This window comes from Schistocerca serialis, chromosome 3 (assembly GCF_023864345.2).
Source record: "Schistocerca serialis cubense isolate TAMUIC-IGC-003099 chromosome 3, iqSchSeri2.2, whole genome shotgun sequence".
Taxonomy (NCBI): Eukaryota; Metazoa; Arthropoda; class Insecta; order Orthoptera; family Acrididae; genus Schistocerca; species Schistocerca serialis.
The window spans coordinates 482,290,098-482,308,592 of record NC_064640.1 but is presented as its reverse complement, the minus strand read 5'-3'; the positions used below and the strand labels follow the sequence as shown (position 1 = coordinate 482,308,592).

Below are 18,495 nucleotides of genomic sequence, written 5' to 3'. Positions count from 1 at the left end.
TACATTTCATAATGATAATCACCACTAACAACAACATTAAATCAACACTACACTAAAACTGCACTCATCATAGTCACCTACATGAAACAAACAACAATTAACACATCCGGCGCCTACGTTTCCTAAGTGGTGCGGTCAGAGCATGAGACAAACGAGTAAGTAAATCTGAAGTAAGGACATAGCCTCGAGTTAGGTGCCAATAATCGCTTTTGTGTTTTTGTCACTCTCACAGTATTCAGCCATCTCCATGATCTTCCCGTCCGTTAGTTAATCAGAATCACAGTGCATGCTGTGTAGATTGCGAAAACATACATTCGATAAGGAATATCTCTATGTCTCCACCCAAGATGGCTGTTGCTCTAATCACATTCCACTACAAACTGCTCCAACCAATTTTCTCAAAGCACCAGGAAACTGTAATAGTTTTTATTATTAAAACGCAACAAAATGTGTTGTACTGTAAATTACCTCTGGCATAACCTGTGCAAGATACTGACGCAAGATGCAAATAATGATTTCGAATTATATTACTATATCGCCAGATGTCTCCAGTAAAATGCACTGAAGACTCCTTATCATTAAGTGAAGATGAGTACGATCAAAGTCTTAAATTTGTCATAAAAATGTTTTATTTTACTGGTGGGCAAGGTGTGTAACTTACTAACATTCACACAGGAATGAAGATTCGGTATGGTGATATGAATTTATGGATACATTACGACGAGCTAGACACTTTGACTTGTAAGTCCAGAGAATATTGCAGTACATGAAGCAAACAGTATGTAATACTGTCAAAACAGACTGCATGAAACGGAAGCAAAAAATTTTAGTCTCTGACGACGAGGAACACAAGCTTGTATTGGAAAAGAATGAATGTATTTTTTGGTCCCGCCGGAGGTTCGAGTCCTTCCTCGGGCATGGGTGTGTGTGTTTGTCCTTAGGATAATTTAGGTTAAGTAGTGTGTAAGCTTAGGGACTGATGACCTTAGCAGTTAAGTCCCATAAGATTTCACACACATTTGAACATTTTTTTGAATGAATTTTTCAAAAAAACAATCCGGAGTAAGTCTTAATCGATTTAAGGAAACAATGCAAACCTACAGGTGGATAGCCAGAGAGAAATTTGAACTCCGTTAGTTCTTCTGTGAGTCATGTGTCAACAACTGCGCAACGTCAATCACTAGGGGAGGCAACGACGTTGGAATGAAAAAAGTATTAATAATCAATTTTGGACGGGAGTCGAACCGTCACCTCACACACGTTCGTCTTACGAAACTTGAACGCTACTCAGCTGACCTCCACGAACTGTAACGTGCGGCACCTACGCCCAGATATATAAAGCTCATTATAGACGCGTAAAACTTCTCTTCCGATTTTTTGGAAACTGTCAGGGTATTGCACATCACTACTTGCACATTATGTTGTTTTAACGGCCTTCTAAAAGTGTAGAGAGTTTGAAGTAAATCTGTGATCCCAACGTCGTGGCCTCCCCTTGTCAGTTGTCTATGCTCAGAGTCGCAGCAGGCCAGCACGCATTGAATACAGCTGAGGAAAAAACTTATACATGATGAACATTTTATCACTGGCTCAACTTTCGTATTTTCCTTTAAACTTGACTATTACAACTTACCTTTATACCCTAACACGAATGAAGCATATGTTGTATAGCAGGGTTTCTCCCAAGTACTACTGTAAAACATCATTTTCGGAGCTTGTTTTCCGACTTACCTGCCATTCATTTCTGTTACATCCAATTTCTTCCTTGTTCGAGCATAGCTCTGGCAGTTTCTTTTCCATAATTGATTAAAGAAGACAGTGTCTTCGTCGTATGTTACTGATAAAGGATTTACAGCAACCAGTTACTATTTAGGTTATCAGATTGATTGTCTACCCTTTACTGGTTTCAGTATATTCACATCATTCTAGGGAAGTTAAACATTTTATATTTTGTTTATTACATAAAATTCATAGCAGGTCCAATATTTGTTCTCAATATTTGCATATTCTTCTTTCTTTTCATAATGCAATTCAAACATAGTCTATTACACGTGAGGTTACGTCACAGTAATATGTAGTAAAGCAATATTCACCTTCCGTAGTTAAGAGTAAAAATCCTAGCCGGAAAAGTTACGTCCTAACTAGTGGTTAGCTCCTGTAAATCCTTCCTCGGCTCTGAACGTGTTCTGAGTCAATAGTACGACCATGGTCAATTTGTGCCAGTGCCCTCTTAGCTGCTACATCCGTGACAACCAGCGAACAAACAAGGAATGGCATTCGTCTTCTCCACTAAAGATAAAATATTTTCGGGCACAATTGTCTTCAGTTATAACTCGTTTTTCGGAAAAAGCTTTGTTTTTTTAAAGACTTCAGTGTGACCTCGTCTTTGAACCCCGCCCAAGAAAAAGAGCGAAGATGGTTAAGTTGGTTAAGTTCTAAGCATCGGTAGTGAATGCTGTTACCATTTCATTACATTTAAGTCTACTAAAAACGGTTTTCGGCCAGTAGTTAAATAAAAGAAACGCAGGTGTTCTCAAAACACAATTTCCAATACCGCCCCCGTACAACTGAATTTATTGACGATCTGCGTTTTGAATGTCTCCCTCACCCACCGTACTCACTAGGCAATCTGTTCTTCGAAAAATGCCACGAAGAATCTCCGGATATCGGTCGTATCGTGTTGTGCTCCTAGCATAATACCTTATAGCTCCCTGGGCCAGCATTCTTTGTCGTTCTTTAAGTTTCTTCACAGTAAAGTTACAACGGTATTTGAATTTTGTATGTAACATAGGGTTGAGCGTTGTTTGAGTCAAACGCGAAAAGGCACACACTTGTAAATGATGCTGAAAGACCTCTAAAATTCACGAAATTGTAACAATACGCATTATTATCGGTTTGGAAAGAGCAGGGTTCACCCTCCAAAAACGGTTCTTCCCCACCATAATAACCAATTCAATGATATTCTCCAAAAGTACGTTCGCCACCCTATCTGTTCAACGCTGACATGATAACACCGACAATTTATTCCTCGTGACCGCATGCTCTCAAAATTACCGGAGCAATATATCTCGCTCCGTCGCGATTTACATAGCAGACTGAGAGTCTGAACTATTATGTTCGTCTTAAATTTATAAAATCACGAAATAACTAGGTTCCTCTCAGCGGTCACTGTGGTGCTTATCAGCATTCGGATGGTTGCCTTTTTTTTCGCACTACGCACTCATTTAGACGGTTACTAGACTAAGCTCTAGTACTCTCCTTTTTTCAGTGATGAGGGAAAATACAATACGATTTTAAGTGCTTCTCTCTCCTTTTAGGTAAAATCAAGTCCAACTGCCTCTGTTGACCCAGCAGTACACTGATCATTTGACTCCAAGCATTTAAGAGTCAATATTTCTGTAACTTCTTTTTCAACCTTATCTCTACAACTGCTCGCAAACCTAGATTTAAATCAGGTATGAAATTTTCGTAGGAAACTATTAACTACACAATTGTGTAAAACTACGTTCTTTGGAGAGATAATTTAGGAGAGCGCAAACACTACTGTTTCAGCCAGTGCGGATAGTACCAATGCAAATGTGTGAGACACACGTCAGCCGGTGAGTCAGTGCTACGTAATGTACAGGTGTGCAGGTTGCGTAGTCCATTATGCACGCCGAAAGAAGTAACCAGCTGTGAGTTTCCATAATATGGGTCGTAGTATACCTTCGAACATAGAAGTAAACTTTTTCTTTTCGCACAAAAACCTCGATGGATGCCTCGGTATTTCAAAGGACCGTACACATTAATCATGGACAAGAATAAACTCTGATGACGTCGTTCCCCTTGTAACGGCTCTTCGTTTTGTCACAACCATTTATCCAGATTCGCCTACATACATGACGAACCGGTATAATTCTGAATTCGCCAAAGACCACCGGTAGAAACAGAGAGGAACAGAACATTCCGACTACAACGAGTGATGCAGTGCTGCCGTGCAAAATGCCTTGAAGCTGAATCCGGGACAGGCTATTTTTGGATTCGGTTTTTGCTCATTCACAAAATTCTCGCGTCCTCCAGCAGTTCATTAACCTCTGGAGCTTCGTTTCGAATAACGTACGCCGCGTGGCGCAGAATGAACATTTTACTCACAGATCCGTCACATTGTAGAAAGAGGCTAATCAGCAACAAAGCAAGATATTAAGCTCTTTCTTTCACGTGGGTAGACTGCAAAATAACGGAGTTCTGCGTCGTGACGGGGAGTGTAATGTCCGACAATCGATAAGCCACACTTGATAAACTGCAACTGCGAATACCAGAGGTCTACTTTTGCCTGTTCTGATACTATAATTTAATGTCACAAGCTGTAAACATTTTCTTTTGGTGGTAAGCGAAATCGGCGCATTGAACAATGCTGCAGGATTATTGAGCGGAATATGTTAGTCGGACGACTGTTCTATTATTCATCGTCAGGAAATTCCACTACCCTCAACAGAATCGTCATGCACAAGGTCAAATAGAGCTACAATTAATAATAAGCAGTTAGTTGCCAAAACATTCGATAAGTGATGTTTCTATACAACTAATGAGAATAAAACTGACGCTAGATTTTATTTTTGTTAGTGATATAAAATTCTGCAGTTCACCAGCGTGACTTTTAAACAAAAGCGTTAAGTGTAATTACGAAAACATACTGTCACGTAATGATGTAAGATCGCTATTTATTTTACTCCATTATAAGCACATGTTTTCCAAAATATGTCAGTTTAACTACAAAGAATAAACTCAAGAATATTCGTTTACTTGCTCCAGTCGCTATTAAGAAACAATACGGCATCAGATTCATGCATTCGGAAGTTTGTCAAAATAGTTTGTAATAATAGAACTTAAAACATATTTGAGCGATTAAAAAAAGATTAAAAGAAGCTTTCTGCCTTATTTTATTGTCCTGGAAGTACTGAGGGCCTTTGCAGGTTACTTAATATGCGAACCATATCACCTCTAGTTATAACAACATGCTTAAAAGCCAAGTATTGCCACAACATATCACTACGAAAAAACATTTATACTTACATTATTACTCTTTACTGACTTAAAAATAAGATAAATATGACAACATGAAAGCGTATATATGAAAGAGAGTTGCAAGCTATCGTAGAGTGTGTAAACTTACATGGTTTCGCGTAGCACTGAGCGTAAAACGGAAAATCTCTTTCACACAATATATCCAGCGCTGGTATTGATAATGTGCCAGACGGGGGTGCGAGAGTATCGACGCAACCTCTGTGCTGTGCCGAGAGCAACTATCGACTGCAAAGGCTTCTATGTAACACAAATAACACAGTGCAATTTGACGACAAAACAATAAAAAAATACACCGAATACGTAAAAATAATTTATTTTGATAACTGTCTAACACTGTGGTAAAGCGATTTAGAAAACCTACGAAGAAATTCACGGCACGGGCGTCGCTGCCGCTGGCTAGACCTCGATGCGGAGGTCGATTAGCGCCGCGCATCGAAACGCGCTCTGCGGACATTTGAAGGTGACGTCATCGCTGACGTCATAGTCGGGTCTTGATGCCGCGCAAGGAGAATATGTCAATAACACGCGCTGCATTTGCGTACAGTGGAGACAGGGTTTGAAAACTCAGGATCACTGACTCACGAGGACGTGAAATCATTATGAAATTTTCGTTTCATAGTATACCAGTCAACCGCTACAAATTCGCGAACACTGAGGTAAGTGCTGACAACTTAAATTCTTTTGAAGCACGTTAGACATAGCATATAACGCATAGATACAGTTTCAATTTACTATTCAAACAGTGTACAATTTATTACTTGCCAATTTGTCTGCCATAAACCAGCCATTATTAGTGTAAAAATTATCTGCATACACATGGATGCATACTCTTTACTTTCTAATTTTCTATACGTTGATACTAGTATATTTTCTCTCAGAAAAATATTTCAAGATTATTTCTGCATATAACATAAGTTATAGTTAGAAATGGTATCTGTTTTCATGTATCTCTGAGCATAATCCACACGATGTGTCAGTCATTCATCATAACTCTTATTACAAACATGCTTTTCGGATGCAGCGAAAAGTAATATTAGTTTCTCGTATACAATGTAAAATCCTCCTAATAGTTGAATGCTATTACGATTGTCGCAGGGTTAATACCATACTGAGTGAACAATCTGACAACACGAATTGTTCTTGCCAGACGAAATTTAGTAAGTAATTGAAACTTGCGTCTAAGAAATAAAGATTTAAACAGCACGAGACTAGTGACATATTTTCAGCATGTTATGAAAGTCTCTCGTGTGCGTGTACGCTTGAGCACACGTGGTCTGTAGACACGTGTATTGTTTTGTTTGCGTACATCGCCATAACAAGAGTAAGGCGTTAGTCGCAGTATCCGCGGTAGAATGGTAAAAGAATTACTATCGAACTTTATAACAAACAGTTTCAGTTTGATAATTATGTCTGACTGCTTACAGTTCATTAGCTATTGGTTTACTACATTTCCCAAATTTTCAGATGCTTCAGGACCCATAAAAAATATCTCAAGTGGAATATTTTCACGATGAAAAACATTTAGTATCACAAAATCTGTAGTGTTCTACAAGAAACAGTATCTTGAGTGCTTAGAAAGGTGATGTCAGTGTTTCACACAAAATTCTTCAAATTCGGACATCGAGTGCGAATTCTGCAAAAACGGAACTGGGGAGACTAAGTTTATATTCTCTTTAAAAAAATTAAAAAAGAGAGCATCATTTGGACATCTCACGTTCGTTTCACTAATGACGTACTGAATACTAAGGTACGGAAAATAGCAAAACATTCGTGAGTTTCTGTACTTTCAGAGAGAAAAATATAACGTTTAACTTAAAAATATGTCCTTTACAAGCAAGAGAGTATGTACGAAACGCAACGGCTTTATGTTCGTTATCACATCTCAGTTTGCTGCGCGTCTTGCATAGAGACTTCTCAGTCTCTGTGCTGCTAATCAAAGATATTATCCTCCAATAATGGATACGGTATGCCTCAATTTAAACTGAGCTCAAGATAGTTGCAAAAGCCTTTGTACCATATAGGGGAATACAACAAATGATAGTCGATCGCAAAGTGATGTAATTCACTTAAGAGCGCAGTTTAAGACAGTCAGTTTAAATGTCCGTACAGTACAAGGCTGTGGTGCCGTACTTTTTTTCAAGCTCGTATTAATTTGCTACAACTTATTTCTGTATTTGTTTGCTCTACATATTTTTATTGTGCCATAATTTCAAGTATCCTTTCCTCTCTATTCACCAGTCCAGTATGGGAAAACAGTTTGCAACATTCAACTGTAGATTCTATAACTAGTGAAGTCTTTCTTCTTATCTATCTCCGTGGAGGCAGGGTGCACGGTGTCACATGATTTTCTTGGATTTTTCACTGGAAACAAGTGATACTTCAGGTTATCCTACTGAGACCATAGTCCTGTCCTTTTCTAAGGATACTCCATTTTATGGTAATCTATCCTGATAACACTTACTCTTAAAATATTTCTTGACAATTGAATAATCCTCGCAGTACCGAAGCGGGGGCTACTTAGTGCCCACATTTTGAAAATATTGTAATCTAGTTAGTTAACATTCATTTTAAAATTTTGAAAAAATATTTATCGTTTTCAATTAATTCACCTACCAGATTTCATTAACGCTTTAAATTCTTCAGCTAGATTTAATCCTATAAGTTAAGTCTTAGGAGTAGACATCACTTCCCCAATGAATTTTATATTCTTTCAAATGCAGGACCTTACTTACACATTAGTATCTCCTTAAAATCTATGTTGTAGTAGAAGTCAACAACAATTAACGGAGTTTACTAATTTTATTTATTCATTTATGTTATGGTGGGCATAAGGTACCCCTCCCCCTCCCCCCTCCGCCCCCCAACGCTAGCAGCACGCGCTTTGAAAGTGCACTGGTATTGCTAGGAGTGGGCTAAAAGATATTTTCAGATGCTGGATACTATATACACATGAGTACATCGTTTTAAAATATCTTGTCATTGTAACTCAACAATAAATAACAAATTTTGTTCTTTTTTTCATTTTTTTAGGTTGGACACAAAGTACCCCCTCTCCCCCCCTCCCTACTCCTCTCCCTTCCCTTAGTAATGCGCATTATGAAAACTGCGTTGGTATAGTTAGCGGTAAGTGTCCTGCAAACTGCCTGTATGGTGAAAGAGTTGCAGTTTTGCCATATCGTACTAAAGGATGGAAGTCTACCGCTTGCGTTGTTCATTCGCTCTGTTATCCCTACACATTCTCACACTGAGGTACAATGCAACGGTTTGCTCTGTGGATCAATATTGCAGTCAAAAACTAATACGGTTTTACGTTTAGTGAAGTGTGCACAAACCCATCTGCCATTTACTAAGCCTGCTCGAGACGTAGCGCAGATCATACTGGAAACTTGCACTGTTACTTACAAGGTATCTGAGGATAGAGCTTTTACAGTTTATCCTATCACTAATACGTAGAATGAAGAAAAAGAAAAGAAAAAAAGGAGCCGGGAATACCTTAAATTACCTCCGAATCTGTTGCATTTTCTGTGTTTGGGATAAAGAATGAGCTCAGGTTGTTTAGAAATATCAGAAAAACTTCTTTATTTGACTTTGTCCCGTTGTGTATGGTAAGATCATAAGATTATATGGAACCGATTATATTTCAAAAGTTGCGCTGAGACTCCACTTTAACAGCTGAACTGATGACATTTTGGATATCATGTGCGAACTAACAAGGGTTACATTACACATCGTTGATGTTTTGAAATTCGTTCTGTCCACTGTACTGATATACAAAATGTGTTCCAGAACGCAAACTGATATCACCATTACTCGCTACCACTGCCTATCCACTTATTGGTTTATTTGATCGATAGCCGCTCAAGTATTCGCCAGCTTACACTATTACAGTTTATAGAGAAGCAGTTAATGAACACGACATTATTTTTGTAGCAACAACAAAATCACTTATATCGACGGTCCAATAAAGACCATAAAAGAACCTTTCATATCTCATATACAGACAAACCTTCAACGCGTACAAACTTCATATTAACAGCTACTTAAATACAATTTATTCATGACGATAGTAAGACTTACGATAGTCCTCTAAGACCAGTGAACTATTAATAGTTTCAATAGAACCTTCTTCAAAATAAAAGAGTACAGTTTTTTATGCCGGGAATATTTGATTGATTTCACTCCTGCCGCCGAAAACGACTTTTTTATTTTTAAGAGCCGAAGTGAATCAGATATTTATTTTTATTGTGACTGTTGAGTTCGGTCACATTCTGACTATCCTCGTGGCATACAAGAGGTATTCAACCACGCACTCCTGAAATACAGTAACTAATCATTCTTGGAATGTTCCATTTAGGTTTTGCATTGCATTGCAGAGTGCTTGTTTATTATATCAAATGTTATATCTAATGGAAACATTTCAAGAACTGCCCACAAAAAGATTAATGTTTTTGCTCTCCAACGCCATTCCTCCGTTTCTAGGGATATATTGTCAGATAATAATGTGGGAAATATCTATACATATAGTATTTGTGTCGATGTGGGGAAGTATGTTCGACTTTTAGAGGTTAACACAAATTTTTCCACATATGTTTCAATCTTCAGAATAGTCCCTAACTCAAAATTTAATTAGGACATTTAAACCGTGTGTTCCACAATCTAAGAAATTAGAATCGTTTATTTCCTTTTATTACAATGGGCTGAAGAAATGCTACGATTGATCTACATCTGAATTATCGTTGCAATAATATATTTTATATCCCTAGTGACTATTATTCCAACGATTATTGGGATGCAGTTCAATCGTAGCACTTCTTCGGTTCACCATAATAACAGGAAATTAAAGATTCTAATTTTTACGAAAGGTTAACACTTGGTTTAAATATCCTAATTATAATACTGGGACAGAAACCACTGTCAAGATTCAAACACGTACAGAAAAACTCCTTATTAATCTCTAAAAGTTGAATATACGTCCGCACACCGATATTGATACAAGTATTTGGTCAGAATGGGACCAAAATCGACAGTCGAAATAAAAAATGAGTACAGCAGTGTATTGCATGATGCAGTCAGTTCCTGATCTATGAAAGCTATCAAACACCATCTGCACAAAATAAATCAAATATTTCATGCCTGAGGCCAACACAACTGTGGCGCCGAAAGATGAACAAAATTATTTTACGACCTGGCTTTCTGTTGGGTGCATGTGTTATATTCAGACAATACTGTAGAAAGATATTTATATACGTCGTAGTTTTTCGGTGTGGGGAGGAATATTCAACATTTAGAGGTTAATAAATAATTTTTCTATACATGTTTGAATTTCACTATGGTGCATGTGTTATATTCAGATAATAATGTGGAAAGATATTTATATACGTCGTATTTTTATCGGTGTGGGGACGAATATTCAACTTTTAGAGGTTAGTAAATTATATTTCTATACATCTTTGAATTTTCGCTATGATCCCTCGACAATATTATAATTAGGACATGTAAACCATATGTTTTCCAGTCGTAAAAATAAGAATCTTTTATTTCCAGTATTACGGTAAGCTGAAGAAATGCTACAACTGAACTGAATGCGAATAATTGTTGCATTAATGCTCGAAAAGGCTATAAACTATATTATTACAACGATAATTCGAATGCAGTTCAGTCGTAGTATTTCCTCAGGTCTTCGCAATAACAGGAAATAAAAAAAATTCTAATTTGTAAGACTGGGGAACACGTGATTTAAACGTTCTAATTAAATATTTGGTTAGGAAATACTGTGAAGATTTAATCACATATAGAAAAATTATTGGAATAATAGTCACATCGACGTACGTAAATACGATTTGTATAGATATCTTCCCAAACTATTATCCGTCAGTATAGTCCAAGAAGTGGAGAACGGCGTAGGAGAGCAAAAATAGTAATCTTCTTGTGGGTAATAACATCTATAATATACAATTTAACGATACAATTGACTGTCTTGTTAAACTAGAAGTCGAAAGCGACGAAATGCTTCAGATTTCACTATCCCACTATCAATGACACAAAAGTAGTAAGGAAAAGAGTGCATAAAAGGGCTAAATGAACATATGAAAAGCAGTAAACAGAAAGATCTATTTATGGCTGCGTCCAATTAAACATTACAAGTTCCCTATCTTTCCATCATTTTATAATTTTAGAGTGGAAAGATAGGAAACTTATAATATCGAAACAGACGTATCAATAAACAGATCTTTCTCGTTACTATTTCTCATCCAGTCATTTAGTCATTTCTATAACTTTTTCCTTATTATTATTGTGTCAGCGGTAGCGGAATCTGAATCATTTCGTCGCTTATGTCTTCTAGTTTAAGAAGAACACTTCGGTTCGTTCGAAACCGAAATCAAGCGCTGAGGTCCACCCATTCGGCAACTGTGCTGTTTTATAGTAACGTTGTTGAATGTTAGTTTGACGGAATTACGAGCTTTTTCCGTGTTATGTCAAGCATTCTGTGAGCGACATGTGAGTGATAAGTTGGATCTTCTGTAAATTACCATGCAGTTCTCACCTCTATGTTTCATTGCCTCATATGTGTGCCATTGCACAGTTCAGCGTTTCAACAGAATTGTGAACAATCAAACACATCGCTTTCAGCAATGACTACAACTCTGTATAGACTGATACCACTCTACATAGAAATTAAAGATGTAAATTATATCCTGCCTCTATACTGGCCCACGTTAGTTAATCATTAGTGATAAAAAATGGTGTAATCTACCATATGGTGTACTCTACCATATAGTGACAAAAATTTCAGAGACTTTTGCAACAAAAAGAAAAAACTTCATATAAAACATACGTTTTAGAATAGAAATACCATGTCTAGGATATTCTTCAACTATAAAAATACAGTCAGACATTTAGCACAAAGTGTTATTTAGGATCCTTGCAGGCTCTGTTGAAAATTATGCGTGCGTCAGTCAGGCACAGCTCTGGTGATACGGCTCTCTGAAGATAAGAGAAGCTGGATGCTGAACAAATTGATTCTGTTTTCCTTATGCTTGTTCTAATGAAAAACCGGCTACGAAACTTGCAGTTTGACTCTTCTCATATGGCTAAGAAAAGTATAAAGATAGCACTACTTAATTTATTAGAAATCAGCAGCGACATGACGCATAATGCTAGCTTTGTTTTAAATGAACAAACAGATTTTCCATTTCCTCCTCTCTTAAATTAGATCTAAGTAGACAATTACAACCTATAAATCAACTGTATTTATAAAATTTCGGCCGGCCGCTGTGGCCGAGCGGTCCTAGGCGATTCAGTGTGGAACCTCGCGACCGCTACGGTCGCAGGTTCGAATCCTGCCTCGGGCATGGATGTGTGTGATGTCCTTAGGTTGGTTAGGTTTAAGTAGTTCTAAATTCTAGGGGACTGATGAACTCAGATGTTAAGTCCCATAGTGCGCAGAGCCATTTGAACCATTTTTGAACCATTTGTAAAATTTTAACAAATTTATCAGCAGATGCAGCATCAGAGCTTAGGCCTTTAGTCCTGTTCCGGCTCGTTGTGGGATTTTCCATCTTTTCCACGGGCGTCCCTTGTCTTCGTCGACCTATTTTATACTACCATGCTTGTTGGATGGCATAGATTTAGGCACGTGCTACGAGTGTTGCAACCAGCTGTTGCTGTATTTCATTATTACATGAGTAATGCTCTGGACTCCCAGCTCTTCCCATGAGACTTTATTCATTATGTGGTCAAGCGGCGAATAACACGCTACGGATTGCAGTATGTATCCGTCAACTCTATTTGTTTCACTTGGGCAGATATTGGAATCCAATTAATCGTACTGCAGTTACCCTGCATAGCTGCAGCAACCATCTTTTCTTGCTCTGTCATCCACTGTTGTTTGTACTGTTCCCGTGAAACGTCTAAATCTGGTGAATCTGATGTACGGATCCTGCAATTTATGAGATGTAACGTGATATCCCAATCATCTGACATTAGAGAATTACTCAGTGATTTAGTTATCAATAACATCTTGCGATAACTTCGTTTATATTTTGTATACAGGGTGTAATAAAAATTTATAGTTGGACTCCCACAACACATAGAAAAAAAAAATGTTATTTGGACAATGGTGTGGAAACAGTTTACTTCAATGTTAGAGCTCATTTGCTGCAACTCTTCATAGTACATTAAACAAAGGAAAGATAAAGGATTGAAACGTACTAGCAGGCTGCATGACACATTTTCTGGCAATCAGTGGTTACCTGAGGATTGCCTAAAAAGCCGAAAACAGATGGAGAATGAATAGAAACTGATTAATAACATAAAAATGTTCTTTCTTTCTAGTAAAATTACTACTAACTGATAAAATAATTGAAACTGTCGATGCAGAGAGTTTTCTGCACGGTTGCAGCCTTTTAATTTAGCGTTGTATACGCACATTTGATGTAATATTTTATCAGAACTCCCTGATACGAAGTAACTATGTTTTATATAAACACAGTTGTCATCGCTTGCTAAGGAACTGTTAATTTGCTAGTAGTAAGGAAATACTGGATAGAGTAGCATGGAGAGCTGCATCAAACCAGTCTCTGGACTGAAGACAACAACAACAACAAAAAGGAAATACTCTCTAATTGAGCCAGCCGCGGTGGCCGAGCGGTTCTAGGCGCTTCAGTCCGGAACCGCGTGACTGCTACAGTCGCAGGTTCGAATCCTGCCTCGGGCATGGATGTGTGTGATGTCCTTAGGTTAGTTAGGTTTAAGTAGTTCTAAGTTCTAGGGGACTGATGTCCTCCGATGTTAAGTCCCATAGTGCTCAGAGCTATCCTCTGTAAGTGAAAAAGATGAAAGGTTAAACATTTCGTTGCTACCATGGTCATTGGAGAGGGACGACTAACTCAGTAGCACGTGGATGGTTTTCTACTGTCCGAAGAGTGCAGGTATACGTCAGAAGTGATTACTGAGAAACCTAAATCTGGATGAGCAGACTAAGATGTGGAAGCAGTTCCTCCAGAATACTAGACCAGTATGTTAATTTACATACGAGGTGTAATAAAAATTAATATGGCCAAATTTTCACGAAACATTCCTCCCTTGTAAAGGAATAAAATGTGTTTTATGGACGTGGACCCGGAAATGCTTTGTTTCCAAGTTAGGGCTCATTTTCTACTTATCTTCATAATCACATTAATCATGGTAAACACACAGAAACATCATTACATGATAAATATTCTTATATGAAATGTAACGTCTTGGTTACGTTCGGTCAGAATACGTAGTATGTTGTAATTCTTAGTTTCACCGCCAGTGTTTTTATTACAATTTAACGATAGAAATGTAGGCATATAGCTCATTCTATTGCCCTACTAGCATCAAGCACGTAGCATCAACTGTTTAAGAGTTCATCGTGGACTGTGCAAGCACCTAACGCCAACTCTTCAGCGTTCATCTTGACTTGGTTTCCACGGAGTTCAGTGGAAGTACATTCAAATGCTGAGTTGGCAGATTCTCATTTGCTGTACGGATTAGCAGATGATAATGACCGTGAAGCTCAACGTTTGTATCGGGAGAGATTTTTAGAATGACAGTGCCCCTACAGGAGGACGTTTGAAGCAACTGATAGTCAATTTTGGCAGAAAGAGAAGTTTAAGGCCAGCACTTGCGACGGGGTGGGGGTGGGAGGGGGGGGGGGGTCGGAGGACGAGGACACCTGATGTGGAGGAGGAACTTTTTCGTGCAATTGACGACAATCATAATGTCAGCATAAGACAGTTAGCTGCAGCAAATAAAGCGTTTCCCGAGCCCTGTCCGCATAACATAATTTCTTCCTCTTCGTGTTTCTAATGTTTCATGAAAGACAATGCAGACAGCGGAATTGTTGTTTCAATTTACCTATTATGGTGATTCATGAATACCATCCCTTTTCTTCCAACAATTCCCATTTAAGTTCTCTGAGCGTCTATTATATACTGTCTCAACAAGTATATCGATCTCTGGTTCCTTCAACATCTGCCGTCAATTCAATTTCATAAATACCCTAATTAAACCTAACTAACCTAAGGGCATCACACACATCCATGCCCGAGGCAGGATTCGAACCTGCGACCGTAGCGGTCGCGCGGTTCCAGACTGTAGCGTCTAGAACCGCTCGGCCACTCCGGCCGGCCATAAATTTCCTATTTTCGTGTTGTACGTGGCATCCTTAACAAGCACACTGCAGTCTTCTATTACCCTCTTAACAAATATGTCTTCCTTTAGCTTTGTTAGTACTGTTCTCACTTGTCCACTCAATTTAATATCACTTTGTAGCATCATCTCAAGTTATTCACGCGATATAATGGGCTGCACAAGTTTACAACTAATGTTATAATTGGTTACAGTCGACGTTTCCTCTTGCTTTTGGGCATTATACCACATATATGGCAATTAAAAAGAGCGGCCATTCAGTACATCGATTGGAAATATAAAGTCGATCAGCATTTACTTACAAAAATGATGATACTATGGTGTAAACAATAACATCGTCAGCGAAAAATCGGAGAGTACTGCTGACTCTGTGTGAAGAAAGTTTTGTGCATATTGAGAATATTAGAGGTCCTATAATGCTCCCTTGATGTACACACAATAATATTTTCGTTTCTGTTTAATATTCTGCGTCCAGTACAACGTACTGGTTTGTGTTTCTCAAAAGAAATGATCTGACATCAGAGATGCACAAATGAAACGGTCTCTAGTTTGGCTCGCTGCTGCAGTTGACGGTTAATAATTATCAGTCCGTAATACAACGTCCGGCCCGGAAACGACGTAAAGATTGTCTTATCTGAGTGGCACAACCTTAATACATCACTGCTCACTAGTTATGGTGAAAAGGATGCTATGGTTTAACGTCAGCGGGATTATTAGGCATCGAGCACCGTACTTCCTTTCCTCAAGGCGTTTGCTTTGTGCGATACAGTGAAACCACGAACAAAATAAACCTGGGCAGCTAGACGGTGATTTTAACTCGAGTCCTTCACAAACCGTATCCAGAGTCTTAACGATTTTCTCTTTGCTTATTTCAGCGATATTTGTATGTACTTGTATTTTATTTTCTTCGTTAGTCCTCTTCCTTCTTAATTTTTCACCCGCGCTGGAAACAATTTTAAGCGGAGTCTGGTAATTAGAAGTTCGATTTTTAATGCGTGTAATACGCATAAAAATTTCAAAAGTTATTAAAAACAATCAAATGAAGCTTCTGTTCCCTGAAGAGGTAAATCATCGTCCTCGTGAAGAAGTGATATACCAATGGGCTATCTCGCACGGCACTTTCCACAGAGCGCAGTTGTGCTTCTATGTCGTACTCATTTCACTGACTGCGGTTCTAGTTCTGTCCTCTCATAAATCGCAGATACAGTTACAAGAAAGGAAAGAAAATTGACACAACTAGTGAACTGTTCTCAAGCGACAAATTAATGAGAGAGAAAATTACTTTAGTGCCGATTTATCGGTCATTTATGTCTGATAACTGATGCTATGGTAAGAAGTATTAAAAGGTTCAATAATAAGCATTTTTAAGACTAAATATTCTACTGTGTCATGAGTCGAGATCCTTGAAAAACACATAGTAAACGTCTTAAGTCACTGGGAACATGGTCTCACAGCAATTAAAAATAGGACAGGGAGGTTCTCAGTGCAGCGACAGTACCTAGGTACCGATAGTGGCGAGTCCATTAATAATATATACATAGTTCCATGCTGTGGCTGCGGTACTGAGGTGACAGTAGTGCCAAATGTTAGATACATTAAAAATGAAGTGTTTGTCAGATTTCACAAATCAAATAAATGATTATCTTCAAAATTGTTTTGGAAGTGGGCAACCGAAATTTTCGTACACAAGCGTTAAAATTTCGATATTTGTTTCGGAAAATGGCTTATGAGTGAATAGTGAAAGTTCGTCACGGAACCAGCCATATCGTACATTTGATGGGGACAGTGACTGACTGAACTGTATTCGCAGAGAAATAAGTTGATGATAACCGAACAGCAGGAATAAATATTATTTACTTAGTGATGGCTCTGAGCACTATGCGACTTAACTTCTGAGGTCATCAGTCGCCTAGAACTTAGAACTAATTAAACCTAACTAACCTAAGGACGTCACACACATCCATGCCCGAGGCAGGATTCGAATCTGCGACCGCAGCGGTCGCTCGGTTCCGGACTGTAGCGCCTAGAACCGCACGGCCACTCCGGCCGGCATTTACTTAGTGAACTCGTGGTAAGTTCTATGGGGCCAAACTACTGAAGTCATCGTTCCCTAAGCTAATCTACCTAATCTAATCTAACTTAAACTAACTTAGCTAAGGACAGCACACACACCCAGGCCCGATGGAGGATTCGAACCTCCGAAGGGGGCAGCCGCGCTAACCGTGACAAGGCGTCCGAGACCGCACGGCTACCCCGCGCTGCTACGTAGTGAACCCTATACTCTCTGCCGGCCGGTGTGGCCGTGCGGTTCTAGGCGCTTCAGTCCGGAACCGCGTGACCGCTACGGTCGCAGGTTCGAATCCTGCCTCGGGCATGGATGTGTGTGATGTCCTTAGGTTAGTTAGGTTTAAGTAGTTCTAAGTTCTAGGGGACTGATGACCACAGATGTTAAGTCCCATAGTGCTCAGAGCCATTTGAACCTATGTTCTCTAATGACAGAAGGTTTTTAAACAGTCGATAAGCTACTCCTTGAAGTTCAAATACGTGAAGAAAAGTCGACGTCTGAATTAAACAAATTTCTTCTTCTTCTGGAAGCAATATTTTCGACACTTTTCTCGCCATTTCGGGACTGATATCTATACCGCGCCAAGGAACTTCAGCTTTTCTTTGTTATCTAAGTTACACAAGTGATTTAGTACTTACACTTCATCCGAGACGATAACTAAAGTCGAGACCGCCACCATCTTATGAGACAGCCGGTACAGCGAGGCAATATAGAGACAATACTGAAATGGCTGGTAGCCGTATCTCAGCCGTCACATAGAAACAGGAAGAAGCTAATTAGCCGTCATACAATATCAATACAACGTTTACGTGGTTGCCAAACCGCATTCTTTCGATATGCGGTCTCAGAGCAGTAGCGACCGTCTGGCGTACGAAGTATCGTCAGTTGACAGTCATTTAGTGCACGTCGTTGCGGTAAGCTTTACTTCTTACGTTGCAGAATTCTGCTGCAACATTTCGGGATCTGTACGAACAGTTACGTACTTTTTATGTTTGGGTGGGAAAGATAGTGATCATCAAAGTACTGCATCGTAACTATCCACCTACTTGTCCTGCCAGAGATTTCAGACGGATGACTCTTGACCGTTCACAGCGAGCGTTCTAACATCTAAGTAGCAAGCGCTACTCCAACTGACATCAATTTCTATGTACGGCAAATGTCAAGGTATGTATATACGTAAGGATCGAAGTGCT

General features: G+C 38.8%; 1 protein-coding gene across 2 annotated transcripts in view; it reads right to left on the bottom strand.

Annotated features, from left to right (window-relative positions):
* Nucleotides 1-18,045, bottom strand: part of LOC126470371 (vesicle-associated membrane protein 2) — a 186,802-nt gene extending 168,757 nt beyond the window's left edge. Inside the window, exon 1 of one of the 2 annotated variants that reach the window (XM_050098188.1) lies at nucleotides 17,941-18,045. In XM_050098188.1, coding sequence (XP_049954145.1) covers nucleotides 17,941-17,981 — 41 coding nt within the window. In that variant the 5' untranslated portion in view covers nucleotides 17,982-18,045. Of the gene's footprint in view, nucleotides 1-5,149; nucleotides 5,295-17,940 lie in introns of those variants that run through there. The other variant, XM_050098189.1, reaches the window with a different exon arrangement.
* Between the last annotated feature and the right edge of the window lie 450 nt (nucleotides 18,046-18,495).